Here is a 27,932-nt window from a genome sequence, read left to right as displayed (position 1 = left end):
ATAGATACAGCTGTGACGTTATAAACACACTTTCATCTGGTTATCAGTTGTTTTCCCCGCAGCTTCTGTCCCCTCTTTCCTCTGTGGCTCTGTATCAACCGGCCCAAACGGGGTCGGCTCCCCTTCCTCCCCCTCTCTGCTGCAGATATTTATAGAGGAATCGTCTGTCAACCCTGTGTTGCTTATCAGTGTGTGTGTGTGTGTGTCGCTCTATTTCTGACTCCACATGCCCCCTTCGGTCGGTCTTGCAGAGAGTGTGAGTCTGTGGTGGTGTTTGTGTGACAGTGGGAGCCTCGCTGGATTTACCGTTTACCGTCCGGATCTTTTAGCTTCTTCTGGGCCTTTGTTTTCTGAAGGTATGTTGCTGTGTGTCCTGTGTGTCTCTTACAGACAATTAGAGATAATGACCTTCTCCGGGTTTTATTTATAGATGATTAGAGCTGAGAGTGAGGGGCCTGACGGGGCCTGACGGGGCCTGTGTGCTACAGCAACCAGGGTCTGGTTTGACTTTGGCTTCACCAGCTCAGACACTTTATTGTTGGCTGGATTTTTATTGAATGAAGTCTCACTAGGAAACTCTAGAAAGTGCCCTCATGTCTTTTAAAGATGTGGTTGAGTCTTCAGGGACTGTAGTAGGAAAGATTTGGGTTTCACCTGAATTGTAAAACTTAAGTATAAACTTGTGGATTCGGCTTAATGTCAAAACAAACTTTACGGCTAAAAATCATTTAGTTTTTTTGCTTCAGTGAAAGAGAAATGTGGTCCTGTTGCCTCGCTCTGGTAAAACTAGCTGTCGAGGTGTTTACAGGGACTGACACAACCGGTGGCTTAAAGTGGATCTTACAGTCCAAAGTTGGGATTTCACAGTGTCTGATCCAGCTCGAATGCGGTTTGTTGTGCTGGGCTGAGGGACAGTACGTGACACTGAAACCAGAAAACCTGTAGGTTTAAAGTTGTGATTTTCAGTCCTGAGCACAGACGAGCAGATAAAACAGTCAACAGTTACAGGAGCAAGTACAATACACGTTAAATGACCAGAATAAATAAACTGTATGTGTTTTTTCTTTTTACAAACTAGAGTTCAGTTGATTTCTGGTGTAATTAACAAGTTAATGAGTGACAATAATCCAACAGAAGAAGAAATAAAAGTTTTTATTTCTAACGTTTCCCCTGAGCTGACAGAGCGTCGTCTGTGTTGTGTTACAGGGATGATCAGAGGAGTTTAGGTCAGAATCACAAATGATCCAAGTGAACAGTTGAATCTGAGGTAAACACAAAGACGTTACCAGACCTGTAAGACTTTATATATTCAACTCAAATGCTGCAAAGTAAAGACTTGACACCACACTGAAAACAATACAGGGACAAGAATAGGTCCCTGGGGGTCTCCACAAGTCACCTGTCGGACCTCAAATAATGAGTTTCCACACTCAGCAGCTCCAGACCAACTGGCTGACCCAAGTGGACCAATGTCTGCATCTACTTTTAGTCATATCACCTCGTTCTACTGGTTCAGTGTGACAGTATTTGAGTTTATCGCCTTATTTTGATCTTTTTTATTATTATTTTTTGACTGTAATGTTGTGGAGACGTGTAAAAATCTCACAGACGTGACTGATGACAACAAAATGAAAAAGCTGGAAGTGTGACAGACGTTCTCAACCTTTTAACTTAAAAATGAGGTGACAGCTTCGTCAAAGATAATGAAGATTCAAGACAGTGTTTGTGAGACGTCTCAGTAATGGAGACGTGATGGGTTAGTGTCATAACTCGGCTTCTCGCCGACTGTGTTTGATCTGTGGGGGTGAAACGGTTTTTACAGTCTCTGGGCTCAGAGGTGGATCTGACTCTTCTCATCCTTTCCTTGTTTGCAGGAGACGCCCTGAAGGTTCACGCCGTCGCCTTCAAGCTTCTATCTCCCTCCATTGTCAGGTTGTCTTTCTCTGCGCACACACACCGCCACTCTGACATCACATCCTGCTGACATCCGTGTGATCCCTGCCCCCCCACACACACCCTGTGCAGCCATGGCACTGGCCTCACGCTTAAAACTGTGGGAGCAGAAGGGAGGTGCAGAGTTCCTGCATGCTGCGTTAGACTAACAGTGAATATATATGTGTGCGTGAGAGATTACATGCCTGAATCATCATGTCTGCCCGTGGTGAGCCCTGCATTCGTCATGCTGCATGTTTAGTGCATGAGCGTGAGCTTTTTAAAGCCTCGGTCTGTCACCGACATTCACAGATCCATAAGTCGTCCACCAGTCGTATTTACCAGACGGGTGTTTGTTAGCAGCAGTAGAATAAGTGCTCAGATCTTTTACTTAAGTAAAAGTGCCAGTTCAGTCTTAATAAACACTAACAACAACAAAAATACCAACATTATAAGTAAAAGTGCTGCGTTCAAAATAACATGTAAAGAAAAATTCAAATGAATTTATTAGTCAACAAATTTAGAAGAAGAGAAAATAAAGTATATAGTTTTGTTTTCTTCATTTTCTGACACAGCTGGAATCTGCCCTGAACCACATCAGACCAAAAGCTCAGGGTTTATACTCTCTGGGCTCTGGTCAGGTGTCCAGGTCACAGTCCGATAAAAGGGTTTTCGAGCACTCTGGTGGATCATGGTCTAAATTTAGGCCTGTAGACTTTTAAGGACTGTACCAGGAGGAAAATTATATTAATGAGGAAATAAAATTGTCTGAAACAGAAACAAACTCAACAAGATGAGTCCTGAACGGACAAAGACGTTAATTAATTGAGTTCAGTGTGTTTCCTGCTGGTGTGGGTCTCATCAGCCACAAGAGGAGAAGAAGAAGAAGCAGCAGCCGCCATACTGACCTTTCTGATGGTCCCCATTGTGTCAGCAGGTGAGACCCATTAGTTAAATGTTAGGCCTCTGGGCGCCGCTCTCCTTGGTCACCTGACTCCCGTTTCCGCGTAAAGCCGCTAACACACACACACACACACACACACACACACACACACACTCTGGAAAACTCGACTGTGAGAAATTTCAGTTGAGGTTTGACTCCTGATGAAAATTTATGGCCCAAACAAACAAGAAACTAAATGTTTGACACGTCAAAATGATCTTTAGGTGCAAACTGAACATTTTTCCACTTGACAGATGCAAATTATTTTTAAATTACTATTCTTAATAATAATAGTAGTAGTAGTAGTAGTAGTAGTAGTACTGTATTCCAGACAGTGTTTAATAGCTCTCCTGTAAGTATTATAGTCTGTACACATGCAGAGCAGGGATCGGTCTTTACTCCTAAATTTAATAATAAAGAAAAATTGATTTGGACAAATAAAATTTCCCCATTTGTGGCACTAATAAGGGTAATAACATAAACGTGAAGTCGGTGTCTGACTTTTTAGGCTCAACATATGTTTCTGGTGTGATTTTGTAACTGACTTGAAGAGACTGATCTAAACACGTGTTTGTTTTCCACTGTTCCTTCATCGATGGGAACGTGTGAATGTCAGAAACCTGCATGTTCAGCCTGAATCTGAAATGGGTTTTCATCACGTTCATGCAGTGAGTGTGTCCCAGTCAGTGCACTGGGCCCAGATAAACGTGCCCTCTGGGCCCCCCAGTCTTCAGACCACACAGTGACTTGCTGTTTCTGTCTCATTCTACCTGCACCCACCACTTGATGAAACCACAGATAAAGGAGGAGAACACGCCGGCGTCCACGGCCGTGCCTCCACCGCCTCTGTCGGCGCTGCCGGGCGGCTTCCTCAAGCAGCTGGTCCGAGACTCGGAGAAGGAGACCAAGCACAAGGAGCCAGAGGTCAAAGAGGAGAAGCCTGTGAGTGTGTTTCAGTTTACATGAGTTCTCCAAGGTTCTTTAGAGACTAAGAAATGTTCCTAATTGTTTTCCTGCAGAGACCACCTAGTTTCTGTACAGACTAAAGGTTTTTGTTTTTACCTTTGGACACGACGCGGCTAATGGCTCCCCCTGTTTTCAGTCTTTGTGCTAAGCTAAGCTAACTGGTCCTTGAGCTCTCAGGGCCCCCCCAGCCAACAGACCAACCCTGGTAGCATCATGTTGAATGTTCAGCCCTGACAATGGGATTACTCTTCTCATCTCACTGTGAGAAAACAAATTTCCCAAAATGTGGAGCTGCTCCTTCAAAGGACTGAGGCCATTTCTGATTTTTTGTTTGTTTCAGCCAAGTAAACTCAACAACGACCTCGTGCAACAGTTCCTCATCCCAGATCAGACCCCCCCGATCCTGGAGGCTGAGATGTCCCTCCGGGCTGAGCAGCTGATCAACAGCAGCAAACAGGGACGCAGCTCGGCCCAGTCGGACGGCAGGTCCTCGGCCCAGAGACACATAGTGTCTCCTGAACCCGGCAATAAACAGGAACGTAAAGTCGGGCTGACGCCTGAGCCGCCAAGGCAGCAGGACATGAGGACAGAGAAGAAGAAGGAGGAGAGGATGGAGGAGGTGAAGCAGGTGGAGAAAAAGAAGGAGAGAGTGGAGGTGAAGCAGGTGGTGGAGAAGAAGAAGAAGGAGAGGATGGTGGAGGTGAAGCAGGTGGAGAAGGAGGAGGCGAGGATGGAGCCAGAGGGAAGGCAAGCAGACACGACCGTCACCGAGCAGCTCAGGAGGGAGGTACGTATACTACTGTAAGAAGTACTCAGACCTTCTACTGCAGTACTACTGAAGTACTTTACATACTGCTGGGTAGCTGATGTTAACTACCTTATATACTTCTAATTTGAAGTACAATCAGATGAGTTAGTTATTGCTCCTGTGTCTCAGGTGAGGGACGTGTGGTACGAAGCTGGAACTGTGTGGTTTGTTCACAAAGACGGGTTCACCCGCGGTGAGATACAAAAACAACACACACACATTAAATAACACACAACAGGATCTCCTCAGCTCTATGCTACCCAGCCAATTAGACCATATTCCCCCTAACCCCTGAGTCCTGACCCCTGAGTCCTGACCCCTGACCCTGCACAGAGAACTACACAGCTGTACCACCTGGGTCTGGGTTAGGACCAGGTGTTGTGGTTGCAGTTTGATAACTGATCTGTCTTTTCAGCCACTCAGCTGAAGCCCGACGAGGGCACACCTGAGCTCCCAGAAGGCCGTGTGAGGGTCCGTCTGCACACGGACGGGTCTGTGCATGACGTCACCGAGTATGAAGTAGAGAAGGTAGCTCAGGTCTTTCCCTCTTGAATATATTTCGTCTGTGTGAGCACAGCTGTGGACTGACTGCGCCCCCCTCCCTCTACAGTGTAACCCGGCAGAGCTGGATCTGTGCGAGGATCTGAGCGACCTGAGGAGCGTGAATGAATGTGGCGTTCTGCACACGCTGACCAGTCGAGCTAAAGCCAGCATGCCGCTCACACACTCAGGACCCAACCTGGTCAACTTCTGGCCCCCATTACAGGCGCACAGCAAGGTGGATCTGTCCTGATCTGTCCTGATCTGTCCTGATCTGTCTCTGTCCTGGTTCAACTTTCAGTTTTTAGTGAAAGTGACTAATTTGCTTTAACTAATCTGATTAACTAGTCAATTAATCATCTTTAACTTCTCTGGCAGACTCCAAAGTCTCGGCGTGGGGAGTCGGTGTGGGATGCTCCCCCTGCTCTGCCTGCCCTGGTCAAACGGGTGTACGTGTCCATGGTCGGCACCAGGAGAGACCAGTGTGTGTGTGCGGTGGGTCGCAGCGGCACCGGCAAGACCACCGCCTGCCAGGCCTTCACGCACGCTCTGCTGAGACAAGCTGGAACCACCGGGGACAGCATGAGCGGTGAGTCCGGCGTCCACACGCATGGCAGCTGGTGTTCAGGTTTCGCAGGCTTCACATTAGCGTTTTCCTCTCCCCAGCCGAGCGCGTGCAGGCCGTGTTCACCATCCTCAGGTCGTTCGGCTGCGTGAGCTCTCAGCACAGCGACGCTTCATCTCGCTTCGCCATGGTCTTCTCACTGGACTTCAACCACGCTGGACAGGCTGCTGCCGCACACCTACAGGCAGGCTGCACACAAACACACCGACAGAGTCAAACAAACAAACAAAGTCACTCAGGTACTGACGTCTCACCCTTCGCCCCCTCTGCCTCTGTCAGACCCTGATGCTGGACAAATGGAGAGTGTGTCAGAAAACGCAGGGGGAGAGTAACTTCCTGGTCTTCTCCCAGATGCTGGCAGGACTCAGCTCAGAGATGAGGTAATTATTTATTTTATCATTTCACAGCGAAATACTGGACATACTCCACTAGTCATGTGACACACAAGCACAAACAATTTCTACTCTAAACTTTAAATAACAGATTTCTGCATCAGGCCTTTAGTTTTTCTTCTCTCCCATTAAGCATCTGAAGACCCCTCACATTTACTTGGTGACCCTTTAGAGGGCCGCGACCCCTAGATTTGAAACCAGACTAACTGTATATAAAGCAGCTCCAACTAAACAATCTAATAATGTGAATTTGAGTATTTTTACTATTAAAAACTGTGAGTACATTAATGTTTCTGTACTTCTACTGCAGTAGATGATGTGAATACTTCTACAGTGATTTGACTCTGACGCTTCCTGAATATTTCCCTCACCAGGACAGAACTCCAGCTGCACCACCTTCCTGAATCCAACTCTTTTGGTATAGTTCACCCCACCAAGGTACAGTAAGTGCAGCAGAACTGTAGGTGTAGCTACTCACAGACAGCACAGACAGCACAGACAGCACAGACAGCACAGACAGCACAGACAGCACAGACAGCACAGACAGCACAGACAGCACAGACAGCAGCAGTGCATGTTACAGTGTAAAAATAAAGCTGAGTCACGTTTCAGGGTTTGCTGACTCACTGTCTTCATCATTACTAACATCTGTGATGTGATATACAGTATATACTGTAAGATACTGTGATATATACTATAAGATACTGTGATATATATATACTGTAAGATACTGTGATATAGATACTATAAGATACTGTGATTATATATACTATAAGATACTGTGATATATATACTATAAGATAGTGATATATATACTATAAGATACTGTGATATATATACTATAAGATACTGTGATATATATATACTGTAAGATACTGTGATATAGATACTATAAGATACTGTGATTATATATACTATAAGATACTGTGATATATATACTATAAGATAGTGATATATATACTATAAGATACTGTGATTATATATACTATAAGATACTGTGATATATTCTATGATGTACTGTGATATGTAGGTTTTCTGTTTCCTGCTCAGTGTGACCTTTGACCTTTTCAAATATGTCTTTGCTCTTTAAATGCGTCCCAGGTGAGTCCAGGCTACATGGGAGGCCAGTACTGACTGGACTGACTCTTTAGGAACAAAGATCTTGTGACTTGTTCAGGACTCAAACAGATTCACTTCAGACTCGATCCCACCTCTGCTGACAGGACATTTCCTGCAGTTGAATATATGTGATATATATATATTTCTGACTCACCGTGTGAGAAAACATTTCTAAATCCCCGTGAACTGCCTGCAGACAAATGAGATGTTGGGAACATGGTGTTTACAGGGTTCCTGGGACCCCTGTGCTTTTTTACTGGAGGCATAAAAATAGCAGTGAGCGCAGAGAGAACCGTGAAAACAGGCTGAGACTCAGCTGTTCTGCCTCCTCAGTAACGGCTGATGTTGAGACTGTCTGTCTGTCGTCAGGTTGAGGAGAAGCAGCGAGCGTCCGTTGCCTTCACCAAGCTGCAGACCGCCATGGAGACGCTGGGCTTCACCTCTGGAGAGCAGAAGGCGATATGGCACGTTCTGGCTGCGATTTACCATCTGGGAGCCGCCGGGGCCTGTAAAGGTAACGCTGATCCTTCATCTTCATCATCATCACTCACATGGCGGTACTAAGACCTCTTTATCTTTAGACCTCCCAGTCCTCCCAGTAGTAACCCTATGTGCTCTGTGTCCTTTGCACAGTGGGCAGGAGGCAGTTTGTGAATTTCGACAGCGCTCAGGTGGCCAGCGGCGTGCTGGGCTGCGACGGGGAGGAGCTCAACACCGCCGTCTTCAAACATCACCTCCGGCAGCTGCTGCAGAGAGCCACCGGGGGCAGCAGAGAGAGGGGTCCTGCAGCCGAGGCAGAGGAGGGTGAGACACACACACACACACACACACACACACACACACACACACACACACTCTTATTGAGTCAGTTGTGCAAAGAGCAACTGACCCCTGTGTTTAGCTTGACCCCTTCAACAGTGCATGTATTCATCGCCTGCAGTATTTCTACCTCATGGCCTCGTACCTTTGGGGTGTCCTGCTCAGATGCTGGGACCAGGTGGACATGAGAGTGATGAAGTGACTGTCTATTATTTTACTTTGCAGCTTAAACATCTGGATATTTTTAGGCTCTTCCAGGGCTCAGGAATAAAACGATCGTGGACAAATAGTGGATACTGTGATAAATTATTAAAATATTTGGTTTTTAAAAGTACTTTAATTCTCCACCTTGTTCATGTTTTTAGCTGTACAATCCAAAATGGAGCAGACTGAGTGCTAATTTAGAATCCCTGGATTGAACTGTTTCCTCCTGTGCTGCCGTCTGCAGGTCCCAGACTCACGGCCGCTCAGTGTGTCGACGGCATGGCTGCTGGACTCTATGAGGAACTCTTCACCGCCATAGTCTCGCTCATCAACAGGTAAATGGACGCGTGGCAGCAAACATCCACACTAATCCGACCAATCACGAGCGGCCGTGGCTGCTCAGGAGGCGGAGCAGGTTTGTTGGATCCTCAGCTCATCCTGTTCACCCAGTGGTCAGACCAGCACCTTGTTCTGCTGGGAGGAAAACCACAAAGAGCTTTATCCTCCCAGAGCTGAAAACCTCAATATACAGCTGGCTCAGTGTTGTTAGATGGCTGCACGTGCACGGTATCTGAGGACGGTGTGTGTGTGTGTGTGTGTGTGTGTGTGTGTGTGTGTGTGTTCGGCGGGCAGGGCTCTGAGCAGTCAGCAGCTGACCATAGCCTCTGTGATGGTGGTGGACGCCCCGGGCCTGAGGAACCCCAGACACTCTGCAGAGGAGCGAGGAGCCACCTGGTCCGAGCTGTGTCACAACTACCTGCAGGAGAGGCTGCTGGAGCACTACCACGCACACACCTTCAGACACACACTGGAGAGATACGCACAGGTGAGGTGGACCTTCAATACAGAACGTGAGTTTTATCAAGTCAACACTCAAAAATAGACTTAGAGGAGGAGGATCTTTGTGTTTTGGCTGAAGTCTGTCCAGTGAAAAACTGTCTCTGATGTCAGAGTCACAGAACATGGACACTGTTTAGCTGATCCACGTTATTTCTTAGATGAAATATCACTAATATGACACGTTCACGTGTTGTCTGTTGCAGGAGAAGATCCCAGTGGAGTTTGAGTGTCCGGAGAGCAGCCCGGCTGAGGTCGTGTCAGCCATCGACCAGCCGCCTCCGCAGGTACACGTGAAACACGCTGGACACAGAAACCTGGGAATCAGAAGTACAAGCACATCTTCGTTATTTCTCAGCCTATGAAAACATTAGTGTGATGTCTTCTTGACAACACTTAGAAAAACACATCAGATTTATGTTTTAAAAGGTCTGTCTGACCTTTCTCCTAGTGTTGAAAGAGGCGATCACAGCTGCAAACTCTTCTCGTGTTTTAGTCATTTTATCCTCCTCATGTTTTTACTGTGCTTCAGTTCTTATTGTGCACAGAGCAAAAGGCTTTGCCAGCTGTTTGCCAGAGTAATGAGAAAGGGGATTTGTTTGTCCTGAATTGTGCCTGTCAGGCTACATCCTCCCTGATCTCCTGATGGAGGCTGCCGGGGCTCTTAGCAGTCACTTCCACTTCCACTTGCTCTGTTTGTGTATTTTGTTCAGGGTCGGATCTCGTTCGGAGATCAAGACCCTGACGCCACATGCTCATTTGGCAGGATTTATATCGTGGGGAAATGTTTATTGAAATAAAATGAAGACTGCTTTGCCCTGCTGTTTCCTCCTGAGACGATCAATATGGTGAAGATGTTTCTTTTTGCTTTTCGCTGCATGAACCGTGTGACAAAGCCAGAGATTCTCAAAGAAAAACAGCAGAGGCTCATTTTGCTCTTTTGTGGTAATTGAACATTGTGTGTGTGTCTTAGGTTCGGGCGGCAGATGGAGACCCCAGAGGTCTGTTATGGGTTTTGGATGAGGAGATGGTGGCACCAGCCTCCAGTGAGAACAGCACCGTGGAGAGAGTCTGCCAGAATTACACCAGCACGGGTAATAAAAACCCAGCTAGTCACACAGATTCTCTGTGTGTGTGTGTGTGTGTGTGTGTGTGTGTGTGTGGTTTAAAACCTAGCATTCATTCAGTGTTGGGGGTTGTGGGTCTGTATGTCCCTGCAGTGCGTCAGTGCGAGCAGCCGCTGCAGTGTGAGGTGAACCACCTGATGGGCTCCGACCCGGTCCGCTACGACCTGACTGGATGGTTCAGTCTGATCCAGAACAACCCCTCAGCTCTCAACGCCATCTGTCTGCTCCAGAACTCCACCATGTGAGTCTGTTTGAGGGAGGCCGGATGCTAAATGGTCCCATAATGCTTTGGGGATGGATTCAAGGTCCACATTGGCAAACTGGCACATTACACATATGCTGAATTAGTGTGTCGCATCTCCTTTCTGCAGTGCACCCATGGGTGACAACTATCACTGCATTACGGTGATGGTGAAGAAAACTTAAAGATGTGATCGTGCTCAGTGCAGTAGCTTTTTCAAATGAGTCTGAAGGTTGTGAAACTGTGTGTGTGTGTGTGTGTGTGTGTGTGTGTGTGAGTTTATGAAGGAACCAGCAGATTGTTCACATTAATAATCTCAGTTCACGCCTCAGGGAATATTTACAAATCTGAATGAACAGATTCAGATTCAACACATCACATGTTTGTGCTGAAAGCTTGTTTTACTGAGTGTGTGCCATCACTTGGTCGTTTTCTAAAGGCTTCTCTCTTTATCGTCCCCAGTGGGGCGGTCAAGGCCATGTTCGCCCCCAGAATCCCTGTGCCCCCTCTGTGTCGAGGCCTGGGGGGACTGGAGGGCGGCAGCCAGCGCGCTCTGCAGAGGAACGGCACCATCAGGAAAACCTTCAGCCGGGGGATGGCGGCGATTCGTAGGCACTCCCAGTGTATCGCAGTGAAGCTACAGGCAGTAAGTACACGAGGACCTTCGGTATCTCCTGCGAGGGCTCGTGAAGAAGCACCGGTCTGAGCGTGTCTGTGTCTGTCCCCGCCCGGCAGGACGCTCTGGTGAACCTGATTTGTCGAGCCAGGCCGGTGTTCCTGCAGTGTGTGAGCGCAAAGACCGACGGCGGAAACTTTGACGTCCCGGCTCTCAGGGTCCAGCTGCAGTCCACGCAGATCCTGTCGGCCCTGCAGCTCTACCGCACAGGTCAGCACTCTGGGTTTCTTTTTCTCACTGCATGTGAAGATTCTCTGGGTTGTTTTGATTCTGAAATGAAAAGTCTTCATATCTTTGAGGGTTTCCTCTTAAAGACTGTGACGACGCTACAGGTCATCTAGTAAACAGGCAGTTTAACAACTAAGTCAGTTCAATCAGCAGCAATAAACATGTTAAAGGGGATTTAAATGAAGAGTTTGTGTTTTAGACTCATGGACAAAAGTTAAAGTGATGTGCATTAGTTCTCTGGACGCCTGCGTCTGGAGAATCACAATAAAAGTCCCTCTCCTGAGAAGAGAGATTAGGCACAGACAGCCCACTCTCTTCCTCTGGGTGAGATTTTCCTCCAAGTGAGCAAATTTATCCGCTCACTTTTATCTGGACCGGCACAGCGCTGCTGAGTAAACAGGACCACAGAACAAGTGGTCTGGAAGCTACCGCAGCATGAGTTTAATGGATTATAGGATTAGAAGTAGTAGTGCTGATCTCAGACCAGTTCTGACTTTAACGTCACCAGAAGCATATTCATTTAATTTCACCAGTTTTGTCACATACCGTTCCAAAATGATTGGACACTTGACAAACCATCGGCACTAACTTTGCAGTGAGTTTAGTAATAAAGTTGAAGTGATTTAACCATTTCCTGGTGTTTTGTCTGCTAGAAGGTGTGAACATGGTCCAGACTTCTGAGCGTGTCTCCGTCTCTCTCAGGTTTTCCAGAGCACATGTCTTTCAGCGACTTCCGGTGTCATTTCCAGGCTTTATCTCCTCCAGTTATGAAACGTTACGCTTCGATGTTCGTCAGCCACGACGAGAGGAAGGTGAGATGACACATCACAGCAGCTCGCTCACTCTCGCACAAACACAGTGATCTGATCTGATACATGTCCGACTGTGGCTCAGGCGGTGGAGGAGCTGCTGGTGGAGCTGGATCTGGATAAGAAGAGCGTCGTTGTGGGAACCAGCAGGGTGAGAACACGTTTGAACTCCTCTAATCCAGCAGTCAGAGCATGAATCCAGCTGACGTGACTGATGGGTCTTCTTCCTGCCGTGCGTCAGGTGTTCATGAAGCGAGGTGTGCTGCACTACCTGGAGCAGCAGAGGGAGCAGCAGGTCACGGGCTGGCTGGTCCATCTACAGGCCGCCTGCCTGGGACACCTGGCCCGTCAGAAATATCGCAAACTCAAGGTCTGTGGTCCCCTGTCGACATCCAGTCTGTGCCCTGAAGACACTGTTGTTTTCACCTTGGACTAAAATCTAAAAAAATATTTCTTATTATGTTTGTCAATGAAATACTGAAAGAAAGGAAACATTAAATTCACCTTCATATACGACAACAGCAGCTGAAACCTGAGAATGTTCAGGATTTTTCTTAAAATAATAATGAAGCCTTGTTAAAATCTCTGATCAGTCACTGACTCACTACTGTCACAATATTCAAAGACAGTGTGAAAGAACTGTGATGAGTGACAATGTGTGGAGGTGATATTTCATTTTAAAGCCCCTAAAACACACAGAGCAGCAGCTTTTTCTGTTTGAGCAGGACTGATACTGATCACAGCACAAATCCATCCGAGGAGAGAAGTCACAGATTTTATGAAGCGTGTGTGTGTGTGTGTGTGTGTGTGTGTGTGTGTGTGTGTGCAGGTGCAGCAGATGGCCGTGCGCTGTCTGCAGAGGAACCTGCGCGCTCTCAGGGTCGTGGCCAAATGGAGCTGGTGGAAACTTTTCTGCCGAGTGTGTCCTCTGCTCGACGTCAACATGGACAACGACAGGCTCAGGGCCAAGGAGGTACACACACACACACACACACACACACACACACACACACACACACATTTGTAAATAAAACTAAACCTAAACAGTATCTGTTATTGTTGGTAATATTTAATATCAAATGTTTTCCCCATCAGCACAGTGGGTTAGTGGTTAGCACTGTTGCCTCACATCAAGAAGGTTCCTGGTTTGAAACCCATCAGGGGCCTTTCTGTGTGGAGTCTGCATGTTCTCCCTGTGCTTGTGTGGGTTTTCTCCAGGTACTCTGGTTTCCTCCCACAGTCCAAAAACATGTACAGTGGGTACGGAAAGTATTCAGACCCCTTTAAATTTTTCACTCTTTGTGTCATTGCTGCCATTTGCCAAAATCAAAAAAGTTCATTTTATTTCTCATTAATGTACACTCAGCACCCCATCTTGACAGAAAAAAACAGAAATGTAGAAATTTTTGCAAAACTGAAATATCACATGGTCATAAGTATTCAGACCCTTTGCAGTGACACTCATATTTAACTCACACGCTGTCCATTTCTTCTGATCCTCCTTGAGATGGTTCTGCTCCTTCACTGGAGTCCAGCTGTGTTTAATTAAACTGATTGGACTTGATTAGGAAAGGCACACACCTGTCTATATAAGACCTTACAGCTCACAGTGCATGTCAGAGCAAATGAGAATCATGAGGTCGAAGGAACTGCCCAAGGAGCTCAGAGACAGAATTGTGGCAAGGCACAGATCTGGCCAAGGTTACAAAAGAATTTCTGCAGCACTCAAGGTTCCTAAGAGCACAGTGGCCTCCATAATCCTCAAATGGAAAAAGTTTGGGACGACCAGAACTCTTCTTAGACCTGGCCGTCCAGTCAAACTGAGCAATCGTGGGAGAAGAGCCTTGGTGAGAGAGGTAAAGAAGAACCCAAAGATCACTGTGGCTGAGCTCCAGAGATGCAGTAGGGAGATGGGAGAAAGTTCCACAAAGTCAACTATCACTGCAGCCCTCCACCAGTCGGGGCTTTATGGCAGAGGGGCCCGACGGAAGCCTCTCCACAGTGCAAGACACATGAATGCCTGCACAGAGTTTGCCAAAAAACACATGAAGGACTCCCAGACTATGAGAAATAAGATTCTCTGGTCTGATGAGACCAAGATTGAACTTTTTGGCGTTAATTCTAAGCGGTATGTGTGGAGAAAACCAGGCACTGCTCATCACCTGCCCAATACAATCCCTACAGTGAAACATGGTGGTGGGAGCATCATGTTGTGGGGGTGTTTTTCAGCTGCAGGGACAGGACGACTGGTTGCAATTGAAGGAAAGATGAATGCGGCCAAGTACAGAGATATCCTGGAAGAAAACCTCTTCCAGAGTGCTCAGGACCTCAGACTGGGCCGAAGGTTCACCTTTCAACAGGACAATGACCCTAAGCACACAGCTAAAATAACAAAGGAGTGGCTTCGGAACAACTCTGTGACCGTTCTTGACTGGCCCAGCCAGAGCCCTGACCTAAACCCAATTGAGCATCTCTGGAGAGACCTGAAAATGGCTGTCCACCAACGTTCACCATCCAACCTGACAGAACTGGAGAGGATCTGCAAGGAAGAATGGCAGAGGATCCCCAAATCCAGGTGTGAAAAACTTGTTGCATCATTCCCAAGAAGACTCATGGCTGTACTAGCTCAAAAGGGTGCTTCTACTCAATACTGAGCACAGGGTCTGAATACTTATGACCATGTGATATTTCAGTCTTTCTTTTTTAATAAATTTGCAAAAATTTCTACATTTCTGTTTTTTTCTGTCAAGATGGGGTGCTGAGTGTACATTAATGAGAAATAAAATGAACTTTTTTGATTTTGGCAAATGGCTGCAATGACACAAAGAGTGAAAAATTTAAAGGGGTCTGAATACTTTCCGTACCCACTGTATGTCAGGTTGATTGGTGACTCTAAATTGCCCATAGGAGTGAGTGTGAGTGTGTGAGGTTGTTTGTCTCTATGTGGCCCTGTGATGGACTGGGGACCTGTCCAGGGTGGACCCCTGCCTTTCACCCAGAGAGAGCTGGGATAGGCTCCAGCAGGTCCCTGGGACCCTGGTTAAGGAATAAGCAGGTATAAATGATGGATGGATGGATGTTCGCCCCATGAAAGTGAATATACAGTTTATTAGAACAGTGGGAGAGTAGTTTTCTAGAGAAGGTAAAACCTGGGTGCAGTAAGTGGACTGTCAAAGAGAGAAATGATGTAACAAACAGCTGTGCTTTTCGATGAAAAGCTCTTTGTCTTTTATCAGGATGAGATTTCGACCCTGAGACGACGCCTGGAGAAGTCGGAGAAGGAGAAGAATGAGCTGAGGCAGACTGCAGACAGCCTGGAGACCAGGGTTTGTGCTGCAGCAGATACATATATACACACACATGCAAAGACACACACACGTTGTTTATGTGGTTGTGCGTGTGTGTGTAGGTCACAGCTGTGACATCTGAGCTAAGTGATGAGCGTTTCCGTGGCGATGCCGTGGGTCAGGCTCTGGACGTGGAGAGGGCAGAGAGGCTCCGACTCAGCAGGGAGAACAAAGACCTGCAGGTATTCAGGCTGAACCATCGCTGTCACACACCTGAGACGTTTGCATCCTCTTTATTGTCCAACACCTCTTCTCCTCCATCATCAGGCTCGTCTCGACCAGTGTAGGGTCACCATGGAAACTCTGGAGAAGAGGCTGGAGGAGGAGAAACAGAAAGCTCAGGCTGCTGAGAGCCAGAGAGGAGCAGGACCAGGTAAAGAGCAGGGGTTGCTTATTTACATACAGCCTGCTAACGTAAACGAGCTTTTTGCACCAAGCAGCCTCATCACCGCGACTGCTGCTCTTTAGTTTCTATAAAACCTGTAGGATCCGTGGCCTCTGCAGCTGCAGCTGCAGCAGCAGCTTGGAGTCAAGGAGTTTCAAGCTAAAAGAGACAGAAATGCCACCAGATCTAACGTGACCCTGACCATCTCCACACACAGAAAGTGAGCTGGCCATGCAGCTGGAGTGCTGCCACACAGAGGTGGAATTCGTCCGCAGACGACTGAAGCAGACAGAGGAAAAGCTGGAGACAGAGAGACAGACCCGCCAACAGCTCGATACCAAGGTGAGCCCGGGCACCCTGAGGTGCACGGCAGCACCGATGGAAGATTAACTGTCTGACAGTGACAACACTGTGTGTGTGTCTGTGTGTGTGTGTGTCTGTGTGTGTGTGTGCGCGTGTAGTTGGCAACTCTGCAGGCCCAGCTGGAGCAGTCCAGGAGGAGTGTGACAGAACTAAAACGCCACTGTCGCCGCGTGACCTCTGACCTTCAGGACGCCCGAGTCCTCACTGACAGCCTGCAGAGCCGCATGCATGAGCTGGACCGTAAACAGAGGAGGTCTGCACCCTGCTGAGAACAGATCTGATAGTTTATATCAGTTGTACTGTCTAACTTAGAGATAACAGTACGTCAGTGTTGAGCTCACATTTAGATTCTGTTGCCCCCCAAGTGTAAAAACATCATTTTTGCATATCTGCCAGTTGTTTTTCCTTCCTGAACCTGGAGGTGTTTCAGAGCAGTAAGGAGCTTTAGAAGTGTTTTTAGAAAACGCAAACTGTCGCAGAGTTTGAAGGTCGAGTCCTGGTTGGTGTTTTGTGTTTACTTTTGGCTGGATGGTGATGGTGATATCAGTATTTCACAGCACCTGTGTTTCTCTGTGTCTCGCTGTGTGTCGGCGTCTGTTCAGGTTTGACAGCGAGTTGACTCGGGCGCTGGAGGAAGCTGACAACGAGAGGAAGCAAAAGGACAAAGCCTTTCAGGAAAACACTGCTCTGGGGGCTGAAATATACGCTCTGCGCCGCAACCTGCAGGTTTGCGTGTATTTGGACTCAAAATGTAGGAAACTAGTGAGAAACAGCCAGGGCTGCAGAATGACTCACCTCCCAGTGTGACGGAGCGTAGATTAGGGTTTTAACAAGACATGAGTGTAAGCTAACGCGTCCTCCATGCTGTTCAGTCCTGCAGTGCATTGGTGTTAGTGACAGATCCACACAATGAGTGTTTTATTTTGTGCTTTTGGCAGCTGACAGGTTAGTGAGATGCTACACACAGTAAAGATGCTCTGAAGTAAAAGCAAAGCGTTCCACATGGTAATTAGTCGTTTGATTCTGTTTGTGCTGATAAAAATACTGATTACAGTCCCTGATATGTTAGATTTCATTTGTTTAAAATGATTTTTGGAACAGTTGAAGTTTAGTATAAGATGTTTTTTTTCCACATGGGCCTCTGCTGTTTGTTTTTGTGTCCATTTCTACATGTTGGTCTCCCATGTGGCCACAATAAGACCTGCACCGCTGCAAAAACCAGGGGCCCAAATCAGAACGTCTGAATTGCATGATGAACCAGATGTATGTGTGTGTGTGTGTGTGTGCAGGAGGGCCAGGCAGAGGTGGGTCGTCTGCAGAAGCAGAAGGAGGAGTTGTGCGCTCAGATCCGTGACCTCAGTCTGCCTGTTCATCTCGCTACCGATTCGCTTCCGGACCTCAAGAAACAGCTTCGCCTCCTGGAGAGCCAGGCCAGCGACAGAGCGGAGGAAATCACCAAGCTCACTTCCAATATACAACAGCAGCAACAGGTGCGTAGCGTGCACGCCGACGGGTTCAAATCCATTTAGCCAGTGCTGCCTTTCACACCCTGTCCCTCTGTTCTCGGACAGAACCACATGCGGTTTGAGCTGGAGATGGAGAGGATGAAGCAGATGCATCAGAAGGAGCTGGAGGACAAAGAAGAGGAGTTAGAGGATGTCCACAAGTCCTTTCAAAGACGGGTGGGTTGATCATGGAACCATTGATGGTGGTGGAGGATACGACCCAGACTCACTTTAATATTTTAAGGGAGAAATAAAATGAAATGTCTCTAGAGACACGAACGACCAGAGGGTTCTGATGGACCCGAGGCAGCTCAGACATAATATATGATCAATATATGATCAGGTGTCGGGTCTTTCTTCTCTGGGTGAACAAAGGAAACAGATTCTTTTCAGTGAAAGCTCCACTTGGCTGTTTTTCCCTCAGTGAAAATGTTATGCAACGAGGCAGCAGTTACATCACCTCTGCAGCCATTTCCACAGGTTTTAACAGCAAACCCATCAGCTCCCCATCAGATCAGCCTCTGTGACCCTTCAGTCAAACAGCTCACATGAAATGAGGACTGCCTCGTGCCAGTGTGAGCAGAGTTGGTCATTTGGGGTCCAGGTGATGATGACTCCTCCACTCCCCTGCTTTAAAGTCGGAGCGTGCTGATGGTAACTTACCTCGGTGAAAGTTCAGATTTGGAGCCCACAGGTGGATGCAGGTGTGGAGGTGGCTTAGTGAAATGTTATATAAAGCCATTAGCCCGATCTAAAACGGAGAGGAGCAGCCGATCCTCAAACTATTCCTCTGAAATGTAACTCTCCAACCACCACGAATGTTCCTGAACCCAGCTTCTTGTTTAAAAAACCTTAAGATTTAAGTTAAGCTCCTATTAATGTGTTTGAGAGATTTACGTCTGTTTCTCTAACATGGCTCATAAACATGTTATCACATTAGCTCTTTGTTAGTAGCTCAGGTGTTGCAGACCAGCAGGTTGTGGTGTATGGAAATTGAGAGTCGCACTGGGCTGTCGTCTTTATGTCCCCAGTGACAGATGAGCTCTTTGTTTCTGCTCTGCCACAGACGATGATGTTTTTATGCTCGTCATTATTGCAGGGACAGTAAAACTGGTTGTTCATCATTGGTTCGTGTGTGTGCGTGTGCGTGTGTGTGTGTGTGTGTGTGTGTGTGTGCGTGTGTGCGCAGCTGAGGCAGCTGGAGATGCAGTTGGAGCAGGAGTATGAGGAGAAACAGATGGTGATCCATGAGAAGCACGACCTAGAAGGACTCATTGCAACTCTATGTGACCAGGTAACACCCTCACACACACACACACACACACACACACACACACAGTAGAGTCCACTGTGTCACTAAGAAGCTTTCAAACAGCTGAAGTTCAAGTCTTTTAAAGCGTTTAGAGGATGACTGGGACCTTTCTGGTCCATGTAAGGTGCTAATCTCTTTCTGGGTCACTCTCTCTTAGGGAAGGTTAATCCAAGTTCTCTGGTCTTGCAGGTGGGGCACAGAGACTTCGACGTGGAGAAGAAGCTGAGGCGAGATCTGAAGAGGACTCACGCCCTGTTGGCTGACGCCCAGCTGCTTCTCGCCTCCATCGACAGCGCAGGACAGAACCAGCCCTACGGCAGCAAGGATCAGATAGAGCGCCTGTACTGCCAGGTAGTCTCACCTCCACTGAACATCCCTGGCTCTGATGTGGCAGCTTCTGCTTAGTCCAACATACATACACGAACTCTGTGTCTCTAATTAGCTCGAGGAGGGTGAAGCGAGGCGTCTGGAGGCCGAGAACATCCAGAGGACTCTCTCCCAGGAGCTGGAGAACACTCAGATTGAACTGGAAAATATCTGCAAGCAGAAGAGTGTGGTGAGTGTGCTTGGACTAAAGCGTGTGCAGACAGATGAACACGACATAACAAACGGGAGCTCACTGAAAAATTACATGTAAAACAGCATCCCCAGCTACCACCAAAACCCCAAAATAAGGAGCAGAACCATAAAGTTCAGTGTCTCTGAGAATCTATAAGAAGAAGCTTGGAAGCTGTTCTGTAAGGCAAAGAGGAGCAGGAGTAGAAGAAGTTGCAGAGACACCGTGAAGTCTGGGGGTCTTCAAGCAGATAAAAAAATAAAGATATAAAACATAAAAACATTTTACGGTAACCTGTATTTATAACTCCATCCATGAAAAGAAGGAGCTGAGCCTTCAAATGCAGGGAAATATGAAAATATTCTCAAAGTACACACAAGTACAGGTTAGAAAATACAGTTAGTACGTGTAGAAACATGTATTTATATTTTTAACAACACAAAAAAAGGAAAGAAGACTAAGACTAAAATATAGTTTGAGTCTGGAAGCTGTGAGAGTTGGCCACCTGCAAAGCCTTCAATAGCACCAGAAACCTGATTGGTGGAGCCGAATGACCAGGTTCACACTGATCCACTGAGGGTCTGAGACCACGATGTGTCCTGGAAGCTGCAGCCTGTGGCTTTGACCTTTAAACCATTTCCAAGTTTACTCAGCCCTCGACTGTGTGGTTGATCCTTACCTCTTTACTCTTGTGAGTCCAGGTGGATGAGCAGTTAGCACTGCTGCAGCATGAGAAGGTGGACCTGCTGAAGAGGCTCGAGGAGGACCAGGAAGACCTAAGCGAGCTTATGAAGAAGCACAAGGCGCTGATTGCACAGGTTTGTTCCTGGCTCATCCCAGGTTTTTTTTTTTTTCACTGATTCATTCAGAAATCAAACCTCTCTCTCTCCCTCTCTCTCTCTCTCCCTCTCTCCCCTTCAGTCCTCCAGTGACATTTCCCAGATCAGAGACCTACAGACTGAACTAGAGGAGGTGAAGAAACAGAGACACTCTCTGCAGGAAGAGGTACCCTTTGTTACAAAATCCAGAATAGATCCAAAACTAAGAGGTTTATGAAGCAAACGTGCTGTTGGAACTGGCTGATGGGGGATTGTAATGGATTTATGGATCATTTAACTTTCAGATCTCAGTGCACCTACGAGCTTCACACTCAGTGATGTGCCTGTGCATAATCTGTCTCTCGCTCCTCTCTCCACCTACTCCTAACGCAGCTCCAGCAGTGCGTGTCGAGGGTGCAGTTCCTGGAGTCGTCCACCGTGGGGCGTAGCATCGTCAGTAAACAGGAGGCGCGTGTATGTGACCTGGAAAACAAGCTGGAGTTTCAGAGAGGCCAAGTCAAGAGGTTTGAGGTGAGGCCGCATCGTTCGTTTCCACTTTCAGCACGTACTGTGATTATTCCCGTCACGTTTCAGTCTCAACCCTGGCGTTCGTGAACAGGTGCTGGTGCTGCGTTTACGGGACAGCGTGGTTCGTCTTGGAGAGGAGCTGGAGCAGAGCGCCCAGGCTGAAGCTCGGGAGAGAGAGAACGCCCGCTACTACCAGCAGCGTCTGCAGGACGTTAGGCTGGAGATGGAGGAGCTGAGCCAGAGAGAGCAGGACAGCAGCCGCAAACGCATGGAGCTGGTAACACAACCATCACACTGGACCAGATCAGATGAATCCACATTCCCGTTCACATACACATCAGCTTTAAATACAGCAGCTGGTCCAGGTGTCTCTCACATAGTCCAGTGTTTTAACAGTTTATTGAGCTCCATAACCACCTTATGTGAAAAACTCTAAATCAGCAGATCTGGAGAGACACACTTTTTGTTGACGGTGTTTACATGCACACATACCATTCTGGCTTCTATACCCCCCTTCCCACATTCTATTTTACTCTGCTTCGTCGTTTCTATTTCTGGGGGGTGGCTCCTTTCATGATCACACACTTTCACTGGGAGCTGTGTGGGGAGAGACTGGAGTCATGGAGGTTTCTAGCTTCTCAAATGGAAAAAGGAAAGTGAGAGGAAGAACTAAAGGACACAGCAAGTGAGAACAACACTGAAACAGCCCATGGCGAACATGCTCGGCCCTGAGGGGGCTGCGTGAGAAAATAAGTGTGATGCCCGTGGCGTCCTACAGCCCCCGTTAAAGGAACAGTTCTTCTTTTTCTTACCAAACACTACTTCATACGTGTAAATATGAAGTTACAGCAGCTTAGCATGAAGACTGGAAACAGCTAATAAATCTAGTCCAGAACACATTGGGATTCTGGCCCAGTTCTCCCAATAACAACACAGACGAGGTGCACCATGGTAATCGGTGAGTTTTAGACGTACCGGCAGGTTTGCACAGGAGGGAACTGACTGTTTCCCTCCAGCCAGTGCAAAAACATTCCCCTCAGCTAGTCTAAGTCTTGCTCCACATCAACCTGCTGATGTTTGGCTCTCATCTCTGTCTTATCGTCTCCATTAATGTCCCATTATTTCACACTTTTGTCACATTTGCCTGGAAGAACAAAACAACAACATTAGCAGACGAAACCCTCTGTGTGGGACAGTTTCTCAGCACTGCTGTTCTCCGGCGTCCCTGCCACCTGCTGACAAATCAGCCCCGCTCTACCTGGGCACCACCGAGGCTTCTAAATATAAATCCCAACAGGCGCTACTCGCATCCAAGCTGTGAGACAACATTTCAGAGAGGTGCTTAAAAGACCTGGCAAGAAAACGCTTCCTCCGGGCTATGACTGAAAGTACGGCACACTTTCAGAGCAGTCGCTTCTCTACTGTTCCCATTAACAAAAACAACAGCTGGTGTATGATCTGGAACATTAGGAAACATCACTGTCATCGCTGCAGAAGTCTGATCATGGCAGCACTAAGAGCCAGAGGGAGGGAGTCAGCACAGAAACACACCTTAACACCTTCATCTTCATATGGCTGATGCTTTTTCATAAACAGTGCAGCTTATCATCAACAACCTCCATTTGACTGAGTCACGCTGGCCAGAAGCTGAATAGCCAGAAGCTCTGCACCTCCAAATGAAATGGTCCTATAATTAATTTAATGGGATAATCAGATAATTAGGTTTTTACACACATATCAGTATTTACTATTGTATGTTAAATAACCGTGTCACCTTTAAAACTGGAACTAAAGCTCAGATTAGATTAGGATTTCATTTAAAGCCTTGGCTTATATTAAAATAAGTGTGTATGTGTGTATGTAACATGTCTGGGACTGTTTGAGATCATCTCTATAATCTGTTGTTTTGTTTCCAACCTGTGTGATCATCTGACGTTTGTCTGTCTTTCTGTTCTCACCTCAGGATCAATAGTTCCTCCAAAAGCGTTAGGCATCAAAATAACATCGTGAACTGGATTTGAGTCTGAAAAGTGTCAAATGTTTTTCTAACAACACCTGAAACACTCAGGACATGTAGCTGCTGTTCCAGCCTGCACTGCAAGGAAGTTGTTTATCGACACATTAGAACATTGTTTGTCTCCATAAACATATTTTTGCTCACTGCAGATGCAGGTGGACTCAGAGTTACAGACTCAACCATGTTCCAGCTCACAGCCCATTTCTCTGTGACCTCTGAGCTGAGGAAACGAGAAGGAGCTTCAATTATTATTCACTTATTAGCACAAAACAACACACACACACACACACACACAAGGATGTCCTTTAACAATAACGCACACACACAGCCTTCATGAATAGACATATTCTCACACACACACACACACACCTCCACATCCTTAACGTCATCTCTCCCTCATCCTTCCTTCTCTCTCAGACTGTGATTAATCCTCATTGTCTCTTCAAGGTTATGGACACACACGCACATTCGTACATGCTTATGTGTCTCTATGACAACCGCTGCACCCACACCCGTCTCCGCAGAGCCAATAACTTTGAAAGCCTGGAAGCTTTTGTATGTACGTGTGTGTGTGTGTGAGACAGGATGCTGGGGACACAAACAACAGCAACACTGACAAACAAAAACAAAAAACAGATGAATGAATGAATTCATCACTCTATTCTCCCAGTGTCAGTGTGTGTATGTAATCAGTTTCTTCTAAATAACCTGGGCACTGTGGCACCAGAGGCCTGTGTCTTAGAGAGGACATGCCACTGGACATTCACTGTGACTGATGAGGTAATATGGGCCAGAGTGAAGGTAATTGCTGTGGCGGATTGGGCCTCGGGGTCTTTGCAGGTTGTCGGGGGCTGAAAACACACAGCAGGCCCGTCGGAGGTGAGCGTGTTATTCACCCTTTAATCTCACCTCTCAGGAGACACTGCTTTTTGTTTGCAGGAGATGCAGGTGGAGGAGCTCACCGCCGTCAGACAGACGCTGCAGGCCGACCTGGAGACGTCCATCCGCCGCATCGTGGATCTGCAGGCCGCCCTGGAGGAGGTGGAGTCCAGCGACGAGAGTGACACTGAAAGGTGAGGGACTTTGGCTGTTTGTGTCAAGAAACCCTGCAGAAACCTTTTTCAGACAGGGTTTATTAAAGTAGAGTCCACTGATAGAAAATAAATTGTGATCTGCTTTGATTTGTCATGATGTGACAAACACCTGCTTCAATTTACGAAAACAATTTAATAATTTTTTTTTTTTTAAAGTTGAGAGTTTTACATGGACAGCTCCATCTGAGCACAGCAGCACATTTTACATCATTGCATCAGAAATAAGAAATGAACAATACACTAGTACTGTACATCAATAACAGGAGTGTTTTTACTTTAAGTACATTTTCCTGGTTATTGGACCTTTATTTGTAATTTGTAGTGTCATATCAGAGGTTCCACATGTCAATACATGGTCCACCTGAAACCTTTGACCTCTCTGCCCCTCCATGCAGCGTTCAAACAGCTGTGGACTCCTTAAGTCGAAAGAAAGACCTGTAAGATCCCCATGAGTGTTTGTGTTTTTGTGCTTTACGGCATCTGGCTGCACATCTGTATGACCTGAACGTCATTAAACACCTCATCATAATGACACTGAATGAATAGAAATAACAACGTGGTCTCTTAAGGGATAATTCATTTTTATTACAGCTCTAGTCTGTTTTTATAGTTTCTGTCATTAGTTTTAATCACTGATATTAACATGGAGCTCGTCATAGTAAAGGCTGAGCCCTGAGAACACATGGTGTCACTGATCAGGCAGCAGAAACCTGATGTGAACTGTGGCGTTAGTTTACACACAGCTGTGAGTACCGTGGGTCAAAGGTCACTGTGTGAATCTTTGCCGTTTGGATATTTATAATTTTACTGTCTTTGTTTGAGAACACGGGGCTCGACCCATTTTGCCACATTCACAGATCTCAGCTGAGAACTTAGTGTAAATGCAAATAATGGGCAGAACGAAGGAAATAAAACCCAGGTAATGGGAATTATCCTTAAAGTGACTCAAGTGAAAACACTGAGCTTACTGTGCCATACGGTATGTTTTCACTTCAGCTTTGTCATTTGCATTTTCCTACTTCTCCCTGGGTACTTGAACACACCAATGAGAACCAGATTTCAAACCAATAACTGGTCTAAACTGCATCCATCTCCCATGCAGCCAGTTCAGATGAGAGAGGTAGAAAAATGACTCCAAAGCCTCTTTAAGGGGCGAAGACATCAGAGTCTTGGCTTTTAACCTGCACTTTTTGGTGGAAATTAATGCAGTGAGCTGAAGAAACGAGGATCTTGATGCTTCATTTGAGTTTTTCAAACTGGGCCCTGTTTGAGAAATGATCTGAATCTCACAGATCAATAAGCTCTGGCTGTAATCCCTCTCTGGTTTGCTGTGAAATCATCAAACGCGGGCAGAGGTTTGCTGTCTGGAATGTGCATGCAGCAAATAGAGCCTTGGCATATTGGCCAGCTAAAGAAGGGAGGTGGACGTCTCTGTAACCGTGTGATAAGGAGGCACTTTGCTCTGCAGTGACTCCGTGTCCAGTGTTGGCTCCATCGGGACAGAGGATGTTGGCGAGGGGATTCGTACCTGGGCGGGAGTGCCGAGAGGAGGGTCCCGTGGCGGTGGCTCTCCCTACAGCAGCCAGGGGGGGCGCCAGTCTGTCGCAGAGACCATGAGCACTTACAGCTTCCGGTAAGTTCCAACTTCTCTTATTCCAGGACTCAAATGTGGTTGTTTCCTCCTATAAAATATTTTAGGGCCCATGATTGTTGACCAGGCAAAAGGCAAAATCCCACACTAAATAAAGTCCAATAGATGAAAACCATCATTAGCTGCACACTGAGTTACTGTTAGCCAGTCTAATGGACTGCTGTGATGGAGGAAATGCCTTTTATGCCTCTGTAGTTCCTGCGTGGATCCTGATGACGACGGCTCTGAGGGGGGTGGTGTTGGTGCCACAGGCCTCGGTCGAGCCCCGTCCTCCTCCGCCCTGTCTGAGCTGCTGGACGGACTTCGTAAACGCAGAGCTGGGGGTGATGCAGGAGAAGGATCAGGCAGCACCATCTCCCTGCCCATTTATCAAACAACCGGAGCGTCCACTCTCAGACGAAGAGCTTCAGCCCTCTCTGTGGGTCCAGAAGAAGTCCAGGAGCCTCGGCCGGGCCCCAGCATCCTCAAACCACCGTCCCCGCTCCTGCCACGTGCTGCCAGTACTCACTCCATCACCAACTCCCAGGCACCAGCTGGCACCAAACTCTCCCGCTTCAACTCGAGTGATTCCGTCTCCTCACTTCCCTCGCTGCCTCGCCTCTCCTCGTTGGCGTCCTCCCTCACCGCTCGCCATCAGCCTCCCACCCTGTCCATCCCAGAGGAGGACTCAGAGGAACCCCTTCGCTCCGGGAGGACTCCCATCCGGCGCTCCCCTCAGCCACTTAGGCGGTGCATGCTGGGGAGTCTGGTCACAGAAGATGGAGGTGAGGGCTCTCTGAGCTCGGAGGCCATGGTCTTCCAAAACCGTCGTCTGACCACAGATATGGATCGTGATGACGCAGCCTCTGACATCCTGCCTGCCATTCGGAAAGCTCAGTCCACCAGCAGCCTGGCCAGCTCAGTCAGAGGAGGCCGGAGGGCGCTGAGCGTCCACTTTGGAGAGCTGCCTTCCTCCACCCGCAGCAGAAAAGGCTCTGAAACCGAGTCATCCAGCTCAGGTGGATCAGCAGGAAGTTCCCAGGACGGGGGGCCGAGACGGAGGTTTCAGAAGCCGCAGGGAGAAAGACTGGAGGCGGAGGGCAGCGAGGGGGGAGACGTGGCCTCAGTCATGAAGAAATACTTGAAGAAGGAGATTGACTGAACCAGGTCAGGTGAGCTCTCAGGTGGGTGCACACTGTGGTTTGTGTTTTCTGCTTCACTTCAGTTTTTCTTGCATGAAACTAGATCAGAGCCTTGTTTCCCACGAGCATCTTCAGGCTCAGACGACTGTAAAACCTGACTCTCTAGAGGTATTTCCCTGAAGCAGCATGACTTAGCGGTTAGTCACTGACGCCACAGAAAAACTACAGCAGACTGTCATTAATCATCATCATCCTGTTGTGTAGTGTAGTAAATCAGTTTCTCTGCTGCTGAGAGCAGGTAGAGCGTGATTCATAAATATCTGAGCTGGTTCAGTCCCAGTCCAGATCTCAGTGAAGTGATTCTGAGGTGTTTGATGAACACAGGCCCAGACCTGTCCTGCATATGTAGCTGCACATTCCCATCATATCCCTGTAGTTCGCACCATCTCGTCTGTGTCTTTGTCTCCACCTCCAGCTGTGGGCGTCACAGAGAGGCTGAAGACTGCAGGAGCTGCAACCAAGGCTGAATGAGAGAACGTCCGAATCCAACAGGCACCTTCGTTTGAAACCCACCTGAAAATGTATTTGTTCAAGGCACAAGCACTCGGTTGACTGGATTTTCAGATAAGCACTATTTGTATATGAATAAAAAAATGAAATGAAATGAAGTGAGTGTGTGATTTTATTCCTGCACTGTCGGTCGGTGAATTATCTCAACAAGCTTTAGATGGACGACCCTGAGAGCTCCGCTGGTCCCTGGATTTGCCTCCTGCACCACCGGCAGGTCAGAGTTTTCATTTATGCTGTGAAATAACTCGACAGATGATTCATTCTCACACAGTCGTTAGCAGATGTTAGCATGCTACTGAGCTCAACACAAAGATGGTGAGTCTGTTAAACCTCCTCCTGCATTAATGTTTTCTTCTTCACTGTGTGTCAGACTCATTCTGCTCTCACTTGATCACTTGA

General features: G+C 47.3%; 1 protein-coding gene across 5 annotated transcripts; it reads left to right on the top strand.

The window, feature by feature from the left end:
* Positions 1–112: 112 nt before the first annotated feature.
* Positions 113–27,627, top strand: myo18b (myosin XVIIIB). Of its 5 annotated transcripts, none has more exons than XM_026297417.2 (44): positions 113–356; positions 1,875–1,932; positions 3,674–3,817; positions 4,182–4,628; positions 4,779–4,842; positions 5,065–5,177; positions 5,260–5,427; positions 5,568–5,778; positions 5,856–5,998; positions 6,094–6,194; positions 6,581–6,644; positions 7,695–7,839; positions 7,959–8,129; positions 8,593–8,683; positions 8,982–9,174; positions 9,392–9,472; positions 10,159–10,279; positions 10,406–10,553; positions 11,016–11,199; positions 11,289–11,439; positions 12,160–12,269; positions 12,352–12,417; positions 12,508–12,636; positions 13,096–13,239; positions 15,503–15,592; positions 15,676–15,795; positions 15,881–15,986; positions 16,216–16,340; positions 16,460–16,614; positions 16,964–17,087; positions 17,651–17,851; positions 17,933–18,043; positions 19,056–19,160; positions 19,368–19,529; positions 19,621–19,734; positions 20,436–20,552; positions 20,656–20,739; positions 20,946–21,083; positions 21,172–21,357; positions 24,037–24,170; positions 24,587–24,628; positions 25,660–25,824; positions 26,038–27,005; positions 27,439–27,627. In XM_026297417.2, the coding sequence occupies exons 4-43, from the start codon at positions 4,257–4,259 to the stop codon at positions 26,981–26,983; spliced, it is 6,195 nt and encodes a 2,064-aa protein (XP_026153202.1). In that variant the 5' UTR covers positions 113–356; positions 1,875–1,932; positions 3,674–3,817; positions 4,182–4,256; the 3' UTR covers positions 26,984–27,005; positions 27,439–27,627. The 5 variants fall into 5 exon arrangements, with proteins under 5 accessions (XP_026153202.1, XP_026153201.1, XP_026153200.1 ...); XM_026297416.2 differs by having other exon boundaries at positions 1,875–2,070; XM_026297414.2 differs by having other exon boundaries at positions 114–356; positions 1,875–2,066; positions 26,038–26,988.
* Positions 27,628–27,932: the final 305 nt, after the last annotated feature.

The sequence above is a fragment of the Mastacembelus armatus genome, chromosome 12, assembly GCF_900324485.2.
Source record: "Mastacembelus armatus chromosome 12, fMasArm1.2, whole genome shotgun sequence".
Classification (NCBI taxonomy): domain Eukaryota; kingdom Metazoa; phylum Chordata; class Actinopteri; order Synbranchiformes; family Mastacembelidae; genus Mastacembelus; species Mastacembelus armatus.
This window is presented reverse-complemented; position numbering and strand designations above follow the sequence as displayed.

What these genes read in the sequence shown, in the direction of transcription:
- myo18b (XM_026297414.2), top strand. Translation starts at nt 2,028, where the DNA reads ATGGCACTGGCCTCACGCTTAAAACTGTGGGAGCAGAAG. An exon ending in CCGAGTATGAAGTAGAGAAG is followed by an intron (nt 5,178 to 5,259) that starts GTAGCTCAGGTC and finishes CTCCCTCTACAG; the next exon opens with TGTAACCCGGCAGAGCTGGA. An exon ending in ACAAGTCCTTTCAAAGACGG is followed by an intron (nt 18,044 to 19,055) that starts GTGGGTTGATCA and finishes GTGTGTGCGCAG; the next exon opens with CTGAGGCAGCTGGAGATGCA.